This window comes from Equus caballus, chromosome 23 (assembly GCF_041296265.1).
Source record: "Equus caballus isolate H_3958 breed thoroughbred chromosome 23, TB-T2T, whole genome shotgun sequence".
Classification (NCBI taxonomy): Eukaryota; Metazoa; Chordata; class Mammalia; order Perissodactyla; family Equidae; genus Equus; species Equus caballus.
The window spans coordinates 51,608,051-51,624,074 of NC_091706.1; the positions used below are offsets into that span (position 1 = coordinate 51,608,051).

A 16,024-nucleotide genomic window follows, 5' to 3' on the forward strand; every position below is an offset into this window, starting at 1 on the left:
AGCTGCTTTAACATGCATTTTATTTAATCCTAATCAAAGGAGTTTGATTATCGTCATTATACAGATGAAGATATTTAAAATTTAGGTTAATTTGCCCAAAATCACATAACCAGAAAGTGGAAGAGCAGTAATTTAAAATATGTCATCTGACCCCAGAGTCCAGGGTCTTTACCATTAAATTTTATTCCCAGAACCACCCTCATAATGTAATTCTAGCAAGTCCCTTAGAGTCTTTATTGTCCTGATTTCTCTAACTAATCAAGACAAAGCCTAAAAAATACAATATGTAAAAAAAAAAAAAAAAAAAACTAAATCTTATAAGAAACGTGACACAGCTACAAGGAATCAAGAGTTAACATGATGGGGGCCGGCCCGTGGCTGAGCGGTTGAGTTCTGGAGCTCCACGGCAGCGGCCCAGGGTTTTGCTGGTTTGGATCCTGGGTGCGGACCTGGCACCGCTCATCAAGCCATACTGAGGCGGCATCCCACATGCCACAACTAGAAGGACCTGCAACTAAGATATACAACTATATACCAGGGGGATTTGGGGAGATAAAGCAGGAAAAAAAAAAAAAAGAGTTAACATGAGGTGGCATGGCGCCACTTGGCCAGGGTCATCAGCCGCTGCTCTCCGCTCCATGTCTGCTCCTCACGCCCTGTCTTTAACTTTTAGAACAGAGATCTGAGATATTCCCACATTTAACACATTTTCAACAATGATCTGAAGGGGTATCTCACTTGGGTGATTCCTTGTTTTCAGACTCCAAAAAGAAAGGTTAGGAGTTAGGCTATTAAAAAGGGGCTGTGAGGCACTGGAATGCACGACAAATAGGTGTGAACCTACAAAGCTACTTTCTCGAGGTGGGGGGGGAGTGGGAAGAGTTAACATTAATGTTCCCATGCTTATCCAAATGTCAAACAACTCTTTGTCCTCGGAATGTTCTTATTCCTCAAAAGTACAAATGAAGTTCCTACCTCCTTATCATCTCTCCAATCTGTTACTATTTCACATAGTATCCGGTTCTCTTCTTTGACACAATTTTTAATAAGACGTTTGTTGAAAGTTTATTCACTTGCTAAACTAAAATTCTGTAAGGAAGAAGTTTATGTCTATTCTGTTCACCATGATATACCCAGGTCCAATACCGTGTTCAGTTACCATTTGCTGTATAAACGAATGAATCACCTTTTCTTTCCACTCCCACTGCCACCTTACTGCAACGCCCCAATTCCCCCTCTAATCCAATCTCTGTAATGCAACCAGAATGACGTTTCCAAAATGCAAATCTTCTGGGCAAAATACCTAGGAATGCAACTGCTGGATTACACGTTAGGCGTATGTTTAACTTTATAAGAAAAGTGGTAACACACCTACATGCTCACAGAAGCTAGAAATCAACACAACTCCACACCAAAAAGAATGAATTTTAGGGGCTGGCCCCGTGGCTGAGTGGTTAAGTTCCTGTGCTCCACTGCAGATGGCCCAGTGTTTCGTTGGTTCGAATCTTGGGCACGGACATGGCACTGCTCATCAAACCACGCTGAGGCAGCATCCCACATGCCACAACTAGAAGGACCCACAACGAAGAATATACAACTATGTACTGGGGGGCTTTGGGGAGAAAAAGGAAAAAAATAAAATCTTTAAAAAAAAAAAAAAGAATGAATTTTACCATATATAAATATAAATGAACAAAAAATAAAAATATTTTGGGCCAGCCCCAATGGCCTAGTGGTTAAGTTTGGTGCGCTCTGCTTCAGTGGCCCAGGTTTGGTTCCTGGGTAAGAACCTACACCGCTGGTCAGTGGCCACACTGTGGCAGCGGCCCACAAACAAAACAGAGGAAGATTTGCAACAGATGTTAGCTCAAGGCAAATCTTCCTCAAGCAAAAGAGGAGGATTGGCAATGGATGTTAGCTCAGGGCGAATCTTCCTCAGCAAAAAAAATTAATAAAATGAAATAAAAATATTTCTTTTAAGTAAATTTGATGCCACATTCACGCTCGAAGCATTCAAAGTGGACATATGTTTCAAATGGTGGATCCCTCCCAAGAACCCACCAAAATGACTCTAAAGACATCTAAAGATGGACATGGTCCATCACTGGGCCAGGACTTGACAGATTTTAACTAATTTTCAAAGGCAGAAAGCAGATTACAATTGGATAAACTAGAGAAAACCAAGATTGCTAACACACTGGAGAGAAGGATGCAGTGGCAATGGGAACCATCCTCAGTGGAGGCCTGGAGAAGCTTTTAAGCTTCTCTGCCAGTACAGAGAAAATGAGACTGTGCTGTGGTCCTCAAACCATGTGAGACAGATGAAGTATTTATTAATAATAATCATAGCCTGATAAATGCTATCCACTGGTAGTCAACTTTCAGAATAGACTTCTAGACAACTTGCTTATCCACGTAAACAGCAGTAACTTCTAAACAAATAATTACCAAACAAAACTTAATCACAGCTCTAAACCTTAACAGTAAACCAGTCATAATACAGCTGAAAAAAGTCAAGAGGGAGAGGAGGGCAGAGGAGGGTAGGGAAGCACAATTAATCATCTTATAAATAATAGCTATCTTCTCTCTGAAATTACATAGTGGGGAAGCAAGGGATACCTTTGAGACTGATGCATCAAGAAATAGAGGTCTAAGCACATTATTAAAATACTGCCACTAGAAGAACTGAAATCACATAATTTCAAAAGTCAACAAGAGTGAGGAGAACAGGAGATACCCTAAGTATCCCAAATTTGTCCTGGCCCATAGGGAGAAAGATAATAGCGAGTGTCTCAAGTTGATAAGTTAAGACATAGATATATAAACAAAGTATTTAGATTTATTATCATAACTATAACATTAGTGGCAAAGTAGGGAAGGAGCTTTTACTTTTCATCTTAATAGCCTTCTCCGCTTTTTTGCAAACTGTGGCATACGTTAGTTTGCTAATTCAAAAGGGTAAAAATTATAAACTAACAAGCAACCACCTTGGAAAGCTCTCGAGTCCTAAAGGCGTTTGCACATACCGTTCCTACATCCTTCCACTACCAACTCGCCCCCCACCCCTGCCGCTCGACTTCCCACACCACCCGGCTTCCCGGCTTCACCACTAAAGCAGGATTAAGCTGCCCTCCAGTTTGGCCCGAGTGCTGACTCTACTCCCCTACAAAGCGTTCCCGGCACGGTTCCGCAGTTGATAGTCTCTACCACCAAGCTGGAAGCCACTGGGAGCAGGGGCTTTGTGGCCAGTGGCTGACACACAGTAACTGGTCGACGACTTGGTTCATCAACCCGCGAGGTCCGCGAAAGGGCGGGTCACCCCAGTGAGTCCAAGCGCGGCCTCCCCCGCGCCCCGCCCCGGCCTCCTTACACTCCGAGGTGCGTGTGCGACACGATCTTTCCGCAGGCAATGGTCGCCGGGCCTGGCTCGAAGCCGAGCGCCAGCAGATACCTCCAAAGATGCTCCTTCTCGAAAGAGGTGACCCAGGCCGAGCTCATCTTCGCGGTAGGCAGTGTCCCTGCAAAGGAAGAAAGCGCAGGCCCCAACGCCTCCGAGGGCCCTCGGACTCCCTCCCTACGGGCAGTCTGGGGTCGCGGCGGCCCCTCCATTGCCACCGCCTGCTTCTCTCTCGTCCGGAGCCATTTCGCCTCACATGGCCGCAATTCTGAGCGAAATGGAGGCTCTAACAGTAGCACGGCACAGCTGCCTAAGCCTAGCCACCGCAAACCAAGACTCCCGCGCTTCCGGAAAAGCGGGACGCGCCGGCGCCACCCGGCTTCTGGAGGAGGCGGGACTTCCACCGCGGACTATATCTCCCGCCATGCAATGCGCCCTTCTCTCAGTCGCTTCCTGTCAGGTCCTGCCGACGAACTACAAGACCCACAGAGCGTTGCGGGACCAGCGAACTTTTTTGCGCTTGCGTAACCGCGAGCTGTAGGTTGCGGGGTCCTTCTGGTTTCTCGGCTTCTGATCCTTGGTCTTCTTGGTTCCTTTTGTTCGCATAGGCGTGTTACGTCAGAAAAAAAACAGAGATCGAGGACTGTGGCTCCGTGTAGTAGAAAAAGCACTGTGTTCCATCCTCAGCTGTTTTCACTAGCTGTGTGACCCTGAGCAAGTCACCTACCCTCCGAGCCGCCAGTCGATTACTAGTAAAATCTTCTATGCCCTCTAATGCTGAATGTTCCTTTCATCTTCTTGCTCTAACTGAAATCTGGCCCTCCCCTAAACATACAGCGTCCGCCTGCTGCGCTCTCAATTGGTTGTTTTCTCCCCCCCACCCCAAATACAACAGGGCCTGGAAATGGGGTGGACGCTCCACTTATTTCTCCTTGCCACCCCTGGCAATTATTGCCTCACTAAAACCATCAGCTCCTTTGAAATTTATGCTGTCATCCACAAATCTTCCTTGTGGAGATCATGTGTAAGATCTCCGGGTTGCTGGACCTCGTTCTGAAAATATTTAGCACTTAATTCTCTTTCTCTCATGGGTTAATTTTTGGTGCTTTCAATAACCGTGTAGGTGACCTTCCCAATGCCCTGACCTCTCAGTTCTGTGACCTCTTCTCAGCTCCCTAACCCCTTTCTCTCTTTGCCAGATTTATCTGGCAGATCCCAAATTCCTATTAAATTCACTTCTCTGCCTACTCCACACCTGCAGCTTAGCAGCTAAAAGCATTTATGATGCCTGGCGTCTCTCAAAATTCATGACAACTCAAGTGGGCTCTTAGGCCTGCCCTCTCCACCCTACTGTTTTTCCCAAATCTCATTTTCCACACAGTTATATATATCTTCTTCCCTCCCTTAAACTTCTGATACCCCCTTTCCCCTCCTCACTCTCAGTGATGTCCTTTGTTGTTAGTTAATAGATGCTTCCAGAAAAGAACTTCCGTCAACAGTTTACCAATCTGCCCATATCTTTGCCCATATAGTGTTCCCTCTCTCTTGTTAATCTGAGTGAATCAAGGTGTGCTAACCTAAGACCAGTCCTTTCACTTATTCAATGGATCATATTCCTTTTCTCCTACTCAAAGAGTTTACCCCAGCATTTGTTCTGTACTTTCTCCTGCATCTTCAATTCTTCCCATCAGTATACAAACATGCTGTAATACCTTCCATCGTTTAAAAAAAAAATCCTTTGACCCCAATGCCTTTTCTTATTACATCAAAACTTCTCCAAAAAGTTACCTATACCCACCTCACTGCTAATGGTAACTTGCCCAAGCCACTTGTATCATTTAGCATTCTTTGGTTAAAAGCAGCAAAACTGACTCTGATGGAGTTTTATTAGATGGGTCGTGAGTAGCATAAATAAAGAATGGAAAGTCTAGAGAATAAGGTTCACCCAGAAAACCTTCCTTTCCCAAACGGTAGCCACCATTCTCACTTTTATCATAATCACTTCCTTGTGTTGTCTTGCAGTTTTACCACCCAAGTGTGCTTCCCTGGACACTACAGTTTAGTCTTGCCCTTTTTATATTTGTCTTGTCTTTTTTTTTTTAAGCCTTTCTTGGGTTTGTTTTTTTTAAATAATATATTTTAATATACAGGTTTTTCTCCACCCCGCCTTTTTTCTTACAGTTTATCTGTTGAAGAACTGGGACCTGAGTATTTCCTATTGTCTGGGTTTTACTGATTGCATCCTCATGAAGCAGATCAAAATATCCCACTGTCCCTGTCCTCTGTAGTTCCTTCAAATTGGCAGCTGGAACCAGAGGCTTGATCAGACTCAGGTGTGATCCGTTTGGCAAGACTGGATGATTATTAGTGTATGCTCTTTCATCAGGCAGTACATCTCTGTTTACGCCATTGATGCATTGATGCTAAATGCCTAGATCCATTAATTCACTGGGGATTGCAAAATGTTGAAATTCTAATTTATTATTTGTTATGGACTTTATTATTTGTTATGGACCTCACCCCAAATTCATATGTTGAAACCCTAATCCTCAATGTAATAGTATTAGAAGGTGAGGTCTTTGAGAGGTAATTAGAGTTACTCGAGGGCCTAAGGGCGGAGCCCTAATGAATGGTATTAGTCACAAGAAACTAAATATACATGTAAATATACAAAGAGAAGTGGACTCTGCAACCTGGAAAGGGGCCCTCACCAAAACCCAACAGTACTGGCACCCTGATCTCAAACTTCCAGCCTCCAGAACTGTGAGACGTAAACATTTGTTGTTTGTTTTATTTTTAAAGATTGGCACCTGAGCTAACAACTGTTGCCAATCTTTTTTTTTTTCTGCTTTTTCTCCCCAAATCCCCCCAATACATAGTTGTACATATTAGTTGTGTGTCCTTCTAGTTGTGGTATGTGGGACGCTGCCTCAGTGTGGTCTGATGAGCAGTGCCATGTCCTCGCCCAGGATTCAAACCTGCGAAACCCTGGGCTGCCAAAGCGGAGCGCATGAACTTAACCATTCGGCCATGGGGCCAGCTCCTAAACGTTTGTTGTTTAAACCATTCAGTCTAAGGTAATTTGTTACAACAGTCCAAACTGACTAAGATACCATTTCTTTTTCATTTGATAGTGGCAATACTTTTAAGAGACAAGATTTCCCTCATTTACTATTTGTTTACCTAGCGGTAATTGATGTGGGTTCGGTGAGTCGAGGAGTCGAAAGAAAGATTTCTTGGACTCTCAAGGTCTGGCAGTAGTGCTCTTTTACTCAGAGAATAGCATGGAGTAGCATGGGGGCAGGACCCATGGGCAGTGAAGAGCTGCAGGCATGGGGACAGGACCCATGGGCAGAAAGAGCTGCAGTGTGTTGAGAGTTAGAGCAAATTTATAAGGCAAAAGTATGTGAATTATTTCTTTACAAGACAAAGGAAAGATCATGAAAAAATCATTAAAATGGTATCAGTGCAGGTGGGGTCTGGTTATTGGGTGGTCCTGTAACTTTAGATAAGAATCAGATCGGATATAGATCAGCATGTAGGGCAAGACGCCTTGGGCTTCTCTCCCTGGGGCAGCCTTGATCCTCATCATAAACGATATAAGGAAGGATACATTATTGGTTCTGTCCCTTTATTTACCAGTTTTCAAGATAATGAATTAGTTTGCTATCATCTCCTAAACTTGACCAATTACGTTGTTTATATATAAAATAATATATTTGGATATTTGATGGGGTTCAATCTATTGAAATTATTATTCTTATTGAAGTTCACATTGTCCTACCTTTGGTCAATGGGAACCTCTTCAAATTTGCTCCCTTGCTATCTGGAATAGCAATAAGTTCAAGACTCATTTTGTACATTTCCTGCCTCAGACCTGGAATCAGCCATTTTCCCAAGAAGCCCTGTTTCTTTTAATGGGAGAGGTATTTCAAAACTACAGTCTGGCCTTTAGGGGTGCTCATCGCCACCAGGTTGCCCATTGTTTCTACAATTTACCTCACTAATGCTTATTTGATGCTGCTCTGTGCCAAGCATTGCTCTAAGCTTTCCACAATTGTTAATTTATTTATTCTCCACAACAAACCTACTATTATCTCCATTTTACTGACGAGGAAATTGAGGCATAGTGAAATTAAGTAACTTGTTTTAAGTCCCACAGATAGTAAGTGGCAGAGCCAAAATTAGAACCGGAGTCTGAGCCATTACCCCTCATAATATGCTTCTTCCCAGTTGACCTGTTTTCAGTCATATGCCCACCACTAGGCTAGGGGAAAGTGAACAAACCTTGACCAGCAGACCCACTGAGAGGCCCCTCCAAGACACAAGGGTACTATTACCAGAAGCAGCAGGAATGAATCCTGGGAGGAGGAAAATAATAATAATAATAATAAATATACATATATTCACTGCATTGGTAAAAAAAAATCACTCTGATTCAAGATTTTACAGCACAGTTTTTATTAAAGGTATTTCAATGATTAAACTTTGAAGAACTGTATAAAATGATATATGATACAGAGCTAGGATCTCTTATAAAAGTTTAGATCAATCAGAGATCCATTACAATTAAGACCAAATAGCCTAAAAATAGATTAATCCCCAATAGTTTAATCCCCAAAGCCATAGGAATAAACACATGAGCAAATATGAAGTTCAATGGGATACAAATTGTGCATTCAGTCAAAAGGAGTATTTTCTTGTTAGTTATTCAACATTTTGCCCTGAGAGGACTCAGGGCGATTAGCATGTGAATGGTCTGATCCATCCTCCTCTGCCAAAGCGATAACATCTGGAATTTCATCAGTCTCAGATGCCAAGTCTATGGAAGTGAAATCAAATACCTGTAAAAGAAGAATCCTGGATATTAAAACAAACACTAATGGCGTGAGCTGTCAGGTCCAGAAGAACTCATGAAGACATTCATTACTTCACGTCGATGAACCTTCCTTTGTCCATAGCTATGCTTTTTGACAAGATGTTTGTAGTTTTATTTTGCTAGGAAAGATTCACCCTGAGCTAACGTCTGTTGCCAGTCTTCCTCTCCCTCTCTTTTTCTCCCCTCCCCAAAGCCTCAACGTGGCCTGACGAGCGGTGCCATGTCCTCGCCCAGGATCCGAACCCTGGGCCGCTGCAGCGGAGCGGGCGAACTTAACCACTCGGCCACGGAGCCGGTCCGAAAGCTTTTTTTAAAGTACAAAATATAAAGCATTTCTGGTTATTCATCTGTTAATCTATTTTTCTCTTAAAAACAATAATACTGGGGCCAGCCCGGTGGTGCAGTGGTTAAGTTTGCACATTCTGTTTCTTGGCGGCCCGGGGTTCGCTGGTTTGGATCCCGGGTGCAGACATGGCACCGCTTGGCAAAAGCCATGCTTGCTGTGGCAGGCGTCCCACATATAAAGTAGAGGAGGATAGGCATGGATGTTAGCTCAGGGCCAGTCTTCCTCAGCAAAATGAGGATTGGCAGTAGTTAGCTCAGGGCTAATCTTCCTCAAACAAACAAACAGACAAACAATAATACTCTACTTTTCCATAAGTCTGACTTCCAATAACATAAACCCTTGGGGAAATGTCTAGAAACTCAGGAAGCAAAAGGTCATTTAATAGTTGAATAGCCATCATGAAGTCCTAGTTCTTCTCTGCATAAGAAAGGCTTTTAGGGATAAGAAGTTCTATGAACTCTTACTTACACACAATTTTGATAAACTAAGTAATGTCTCTTAGTCAACAGCAGATTAAAAGTAGGGAATTAGTGAGGTATAAGAAATTACTAAAGGCTGGAATCTTGATGGCAGAGAAAAAAAATTAGCTGATTACCCGACAGAGGCAAAACCACCACCACCAACAACAAAAGAAATCCACCAAAAAAACAGACAGAAGGGGAGGCAGAATGAGGAGTTATTGTTTAATGGGTACAGTGTTTATGCTTGGGATGATGATAAAGTTCTGGAAACCAATAGTGGTGATGGTTGCACAATATTGTGAATGTAATGCCATTACATACAGTTAATGCCAGTGAATTGTACACTTAAGAATGGCTAAAATGGTAAATTTGATGCTATGTATATTTTACCACAATTTTTAAATACAGGAAAAAAAAAGACAAGAAGGGAGAATCTTGTTTTGTTCATTGGACCCCTACCTGGCTCTTTGCGGCCCTTATTGCACTTCTCCCTAAGGACCCAGCTGCTCAGAAGACTGTCTGGTCTGAGGTGCAGACTTCCACCATTTGTTCCTGAGGCTTTCAGTTAGGGGAGATCAAACTGCGTTCTAGCTATTTCTGAATATTCACTTTGCAAAGATTGTAATCAACCTGACATCCACAAAAGCCAGCCATGCTCATACAAATTAATTCAGCGCATCAGCCAGGCAAGCCAACCAACTATTGCAATCTTAGCCTTCTTAGGTTAAAAGGTATACTTTGCTTGGCAGTCTCTTCTGTTTAATTAAAGGTACATTTTAACATCCAATATCACTTTGTTTTTAATAAATGGAAAATATAACAAGAAGCTACACCACAAGAAGGCATAGGCAGAGGGATTTTCTGGGCCCCAAACAGGAAGCAAGCTGCAGTTTTCTCCTATCAGAGGACTGGTGTGCTAGAACAGAAAAAAATACATGTGCTCTGACCTCAGGCAGGCACATCAGATATTGGCTAAATCCCTACCCTGCCACCTACCCCTTTGTAACATGTTTCTTCATCTCTCAAGTGGGGAAAATACCTAATTGATTGGGTTGCAGGTGAAGAATAAAGGTAGTAGGAGCCAAGCTTTTGAAAGGTGCTCAATAGATTGTAGCTTTTATTCTCATTAGTTCCTTAAATACCACCACACACGCACAAAACTGCCAAAGTCACCTGCAGGCCAAGTAACTGTTGGCCTAAAGCAGAGTTCTTTGCAGAATTTTGGAGATCTCACGCTCAGAGATTTAGGAGAAAAGTTCCACCACCACCAAAAAAGTCCTACCTCTAGTCGTCCCAGAGATGATTTAGGAGAGCTGTAAGAATAATTCACCTTCCATACATCCAGTATGATCCAGAGGGTCTCATTTCCCCTAAGTTCTTGGCTATCACGAAAGCCCACTTGAGGACTATGCAGGGAACAGGGGCGAACAGGGCAGTTAAGAGGTAGCCACAGTCTATCAAGTTTCCATGGTGAATTTAATTTGAAATGCAGTGGTTGTGCCTGACCATCTTCATGGGGTTTTTAGAAATGTGGCAGAGGAGAAATCATTTCACAGATTTATAAAATAAATCCCTTTTTCATTGACATGAACAAATATAGTTTGGACCATGGAAGGAGTGTAAGGAGCCTCTTGCTGCGAATGCCCATCTGGGATGGAGGCCAAACTCAGAATCAGATGCTTACTATGAAGTTAATGAGACAGCCATAGTCCCTCCCTGAAAGGACAGGAAACCAGCAATACACTCTTTTCAAGAACACCAAGTGACTATGCTAGGATTCCCAGCACTCTGTGTACTTTCTGCAGGTTGTGTACCATACAACCCCAGGGGGCATGTTTCATATCATAGGCCTCATTGATTTGCATATTTATCATGGCAACTTTCCCAAAGAAGTTGGCACTACACATGTTGAGGATAAGGTGATATTTTCTTTTCTTTTTTTTTTGCAGGGAGGTTCTGCACAATGTTTATTGACTGGTGTCTCAGGGATTTGACAGTGTAGGGGCACTAGCTGGCATGCCCCTTTAAGACCATGTGTCCTTGAGGCTCCTTGTCTGAACTTCGTTCCAGCACTCACTATGATAACAGTCCTGCGCTTGGCCAACCCAGCTGCTTTCTGGTGGGAGAGTTAGCACAAAACCCTCATTGTCTGAGGGAACATGTGGGCTCTCTGGCGGCGGGGGGGGGGGGGGGGGGGGGGGGGGGTTTCTGGTCCTTGGAATGCAAGTTGTACAGGCACAATCCCCCTTAGCAAGCCCACAGCCTTTGTTCCTCTGCCTACTTAAGCCAGCTTCTCTCAGGGGGTAGTAGCAAGTGCACATTTCCTGTCCAGCCGGCTGCCACTGGACTTTCCCTGTAAGTAACTCCCCAATAAACCCATATGTCTCATTCACTGTCTCTAGGTCTTTCCTTTGGTCTCTTGGCAACGTATCCCACACTGCTCACCCAGATGGGCATGTGGCAGAACACTTGGCAGCAAGCCAGCCAGGAGACCAAAGAAAACCACTTGAACGCTGAGACTATGGGTGATGGGAAGGGGAAATCCACGAGGGTAATCCTGGGTTGGCTGGTGTCCTCCCTGTGAGGGCCGGTCACCACCATCCTTGATGGGTGGAGCCCACTGCATGAGAACGGGGATGCCCCGAAAATGCCAAAGGGCCTAGGGGAAAGTCCTGGGCATGCGAGAAGCCTAGGCCATTGCTACAGCTGTGGGGTAGCCCCTTTCCACCATAGGAAGGCTTGCAATGAAGGCAGGGGAAGTCCTGGGCATGATGAATGACGAGAGAAAGAAATCAGAAGCCCGGGCGGTAGCCGCTGCTGAGCAGCAGAAGCCAAAATGGAAGCTAAGGGGAAGGTGAGGCAGCTACAAGAGAAATTAAAATTAGAAAGGGAAGCATAGCTAGTTCAAGTTGAAACTACCAAGTCTGTTCCTGGGAGTCTGTTGAGAGGATAGAGGACTGACCAGCCCCGACCCGCGGGGGTAGATCCCACAGACCTGCCTCCGCCTGTCTGCCATATGCATTCCACCACGAGGGATTACACTGCCACACAACTGGTGGGACTGGGGAACAAGTGAACCAAATAGATGTAAAAGGGATGAAAATCTGGGCGGGGGGATTCTTCTTAACAATAATTACGTGTTATTGTGTATGTACTTTAAACAACCTGAGTTGATGGCTAACTGCTTCAATGTCACATGAAGTTTTTGTGAGTAATCTAAACATAATTGTTGGGGACAAATGATTTAAATAAAAATGGGTAAGCATTTTCGGGTATAATAATTATGTTTTATGGTATAAATGCTTAAAAAACAGCTTCCAGAATCTTTTTGGTAACTTGAAACTTTAGAGTTGTGCTAAATTAAGTAATAAAAATTAAGTATCTAGGTCATTTTTCCAAACAAGATAAAATATTAAAAATTAATTACTAAGCATAAACTTGTCTGCCTCTGGTTTCTTATCTCAAATTCACTAAAAGATGCTTGATTTTATTGATAAACGTGTTTTGTACATGCTGAGGAATTTTCTACAAGAAAGCACATATTTCTAGAAAGTCTCTACACAAAAAAAAGTAAAATGTATGTTTTCAGTAAAAAAGGTATAAAATTAGAGATATTTTTATTTTGTTAAAAAGATAAACTTGTCCTAAAGTTCTAAAAAAACTCAAAAAGACATAGAACAAATTCTGAATGTAAAACGTTAAGTAACAAAGTGTTTATGGAAGCAAAGACCTAAAGAGTTTTGTATATGGTCAAGTTGGCTGAGATTAAAATAAGTAAATTTCAATGTCAAAAGTAAAGTAGTCACAAGAATAGCCGCTGGCTCCAGTGTGTGCACAGGAACAAGGGCAGGTTAGGAGCGCAACCAGCCGGCAGGGGGCAGAAAGTGCCTGCAGTGGGAGGGAGAACGGGTGAATGCATGGTCCAGCCAGCTGGCACCAGTGCAAGTGGCTGGTGGCCGGGACTCCCCACCCCTCTGGCAGCGGCACGACTGAGGCTGAGCAAAGGGTAGAGAGAGCGACTGCCATAGCCTGGGGAGCAGCAAGCATCTCTCCAGAACAAAGTGATCAACAACCAAAGGCTGTTCTGGTTGGCTTTAACAGCACCCCCAGTGACAGCCTAGGACACCCTAGCCCCACCCCCCACTAGGGGGCCAAAGGACCTTGACTCACTCCTGCAATACCTTATAGGCGGCTTGGGTATCAGGCGACCAGAGGCTACATGTGAAAATAACAATGTATTGGTCTACAGGAGGAGAAGAGTAGAAATGAGCAAAATGACTTCCATCACTTCTCACTCCACCCTGCGGCAATGCTTCTATAACACTGCCGGGTGGACAAAACCCCCTGAGGTTGCCTTGTTTCATTATATTGATGGTGTCGTGTTAACCTCTGAGTCTTTTTCAGACCTTCGAGAAACCTCCCGCTCCCTTGTCGCCCACCTATACCAATGAGGATGGGTAGGAAACAACAACAAAGTACAAGAGTCTGGCTTATCTGTCAAATACTTGGGTGTTATCTGGTCAGGTAAGACAAAAGTGGTTCCTGCTACTGTTGTAGATAAGATAGGCTGTCTGTCCTCTTTACAAGTTGGTGGAAAAGGGTGTTATCTGGGACTAGGGGACCACCAAGCAGGAGGCCTTCACCCAAGCCAAAATAACAGTGAAACATATCCAGTCCTTGAGTGTTTTAACACAAGGACGACTGTGTGAATTAGACGTTTCCAGTTACCCAGAGAGGTTTGGATGGGGTCTCTGGCAGAGGCAAGGCAATAAGTGAGTGCCCTTTGGCTTCCAGTCCCAACTGTGGAAAGGGGCTCACCCTGTGGATGACACAATGGGCACAACAAAAGTGGACTATTAATTGTTACCCATTGTTGGGGGCAGAACTCTAGGATGGTATCTGACAGGGGCTCCGGGGAATGCTGATAACAGTGTACCATGTGTCTGCACATCAGGTGACAAAGCCACCAGGGAACGAACAAACAAACGAGTTAGCTCAGATTCGTCTCCTGGAAGAAGTGCCAGCCAAAAGAGTGACAAAGTGGCTACACAAAAAGACTGGACACAAAGCGCAAAGGACCCTATGGGCTATTGCCAAGGCCTGGGGCCTCCACTTGTGCTATGCTAATATGCTGCAGGTCTGTCAGGTGTGCTCTCCTTTTCCTTGCAGAGACCCTGGGCCATTCTCCTGGACATAGGCCACATTGCCAGAAGCAACCAGCCCGCTCAGCACTGGCAAGTGGACTACATCAGCCCCTTGCCTCTTTCTGATGGCGGCCGGTATGCTCTCACTTGTGTGAACATGTCTACAGGACTGCTGCAGGCATACTGCAGCAAGAGGGCCACACAGAAGACCACCATAACAAGGCCTGAGACACCTCTGTGCTGTATATGGTGTTCCCATGGACATTAATAGTGACCTGGGTACACATTGTACTGGCCACCAGGTACAGACGTGGGCCGATTAGATGGACATACATTGGGTTTTTCACTTGCCATACAACCCCATGGCCGTGGGGCTGATGGAACAAATAAACAGCTTGCCCAAACAACTAAAGAGAGAAGACAGGACCCTAGCCCACTGAACGAGATGCCTGGCATGTGCAATATGTCTACTAAATAAACATGAGATGCACTCAATCCAGTATATGTCAGATGTTGACACAAGAACCTGATATGACATTACGTCTATAAACAAGGGCCAAGCAAAGAGAAAAACTGCAACCACAGATGGACATTCAAAAACAAGTTGCTTTTGCCTCTACCACCAAACTCCCTACTGGGACCCACATGGTCACTTGGCCCTGGGACTGGCAGGTGGGGGGGCCTGCTGGTGTGGTCTCTTTACCCCCTGGAGGACAGGCTTAGAGCAAAATATCACAGTGTCACCTCCAATTCCCCAAGACACTTTCATCCTTTCCTTCTGGTGTGTCTTGTTGGATGGTCATGCACTCCCTGTTTTAGTTCTCTCTAAACATCTTACTTTTCGTCCTTAGGACAACGCCTGCCAACCTTTTCGCTGCCTGGGTACACACCATTACTGGCATACAAAATTGCTCCAACTGCTAGCTATGCAGCGAGCTGCCTTTCTCTTCTCTCTCTTCTCATGGCGTTACCATGGCGTCTCCAAGCTGCCAACGCCTCCGACTGGAGAGCCCTGTGAGAGTGGATGAGTGTCGCCCACTTTCCCATTTCTACTCCCCTTCACCTGGTGACATGTTTTCTTTGGTGTCCTTGCCTTTTCACTACTTCTTTTATTTTCATGTTGTGCTCTCTATTGCTGTTGTCGTCTCAAGTTACAGTGCTCATCTCTGGGTACGGCTGGAGGAAAACCACGAAAGACTGGTGTGATGAGATTGTAAGGGCCATTCGGACACATGGGGGGTAGAGTGCAAACGGACAAATGGGGGCTGGAGTGTAGGGGCACTAGCCGGCATGCCCCTTTAAGACCATGTGTCCTTCAGGGTCCTTGTCTGGGCTTCGTGCCAGCACTCACAATAACAGTCCTGAGCTTGGCCAACCCAGCTGCTTTCTCATGGGAGAGTTAACACAAAGACCCTTTCGGTTTGAGGGAACACACAGGTCCTGCAGGGGGGGCCCTGGACCTTGGAATGCAGGTCAGACAGGGATGATCCCCCTTGGCAAGCACACAGCCTTTGTTCCTCTGCCTACTTAAGCTAGCTTCTCTCAGGGGATGGTAGCGCGTGCACGTTGCTGTCCAGCTGGCCGCCACTGGACCTTCCCTGTAGGTAACTCCCAATAAACCCTTGTGCTTCATTGGCTGTCTCTGGGTCTTTCCTTTGGTCTCTCGGCAGCCTGTCTTGCACTGCTCACCCAGATGGGCGTGTGGCAGAATAGGTAGTAATAATATCCCTATATATGGTGGAGAAAAGAAAATGCGACTTTTTCCTTAAAAACAAAAAAAAATTAAAATTAAAATAC

At 44.6% G+C, this 16,024-nt stretch overlaps 2 protein-coding genes and 1 long non-coding RNA gene across 18 annotated transcripts in view; 1 reads left to right on the forward strand and 2 right to left on the reverse strand.

The window, feature by feature from the left end:
• HAUS6 (HAUS augmin like complex subunit 6) overlaps positions 1-3,834 on the reverse strand; it is a 40,108-nt gene extending 36,274 nt beyond the window's left edge. For 2 of the 7 annotated variants that reach the window (XM_070248247.1, XM_070248248.1), the window contains exon 1: positions 3,452-3,778. In XM_070248247.1, the coding sequence (XP_070104348.1) occupies positions 3,452-3,609 (158 nt within the window). In that variant the 5' untranslated portion in view covers positions 3,610-3,778. Of the gene's footprint in view, positions 1-975; positions 1,116-3,370 lie in introns of those variants that run through there. The other 5 variants (XM_001917455.6, XM_070248246.1, XM_070248245.1 and 2 more) reach the window with 5 other exon arrangements.
• Positions 3,835-7,834: 4,000 nt separating this feature from the next.
• The window catches only part of PLIN2 (perilipin 2), an 83,864-nt gene continuing 75,674 nt past the window's right edge, over positions 7,835-16,024 (reverse strand). For all 10 annotated transcript variants that reach the window (XM_070248256.1, XM_070248250.1, XM_070248252.1 and 7 more), the window contains one exon: positions 7,835-8,241. In XM_070248256.1, the coding sequence (XP_070104357.1) occupies positions 8,101-8,241 (141 nt within the window). In that variant the 3' untranslated portion in view covers positions 7,835-8,100. The remainder of the gene's footprint in view (positions 8,242-16,024) is intronic.
• Positions 11,354-15,859, forward strand: LOC138920298 (uncharacterized). The gene is made up of 3 exons (XR_011431205.1): positions 11,354-11,438; positions 13,488-13,607; positions 14,253-15,859. It is a non-coding gene; the product is annotated as an uncharacterized lncRNA (long non-coding RNA).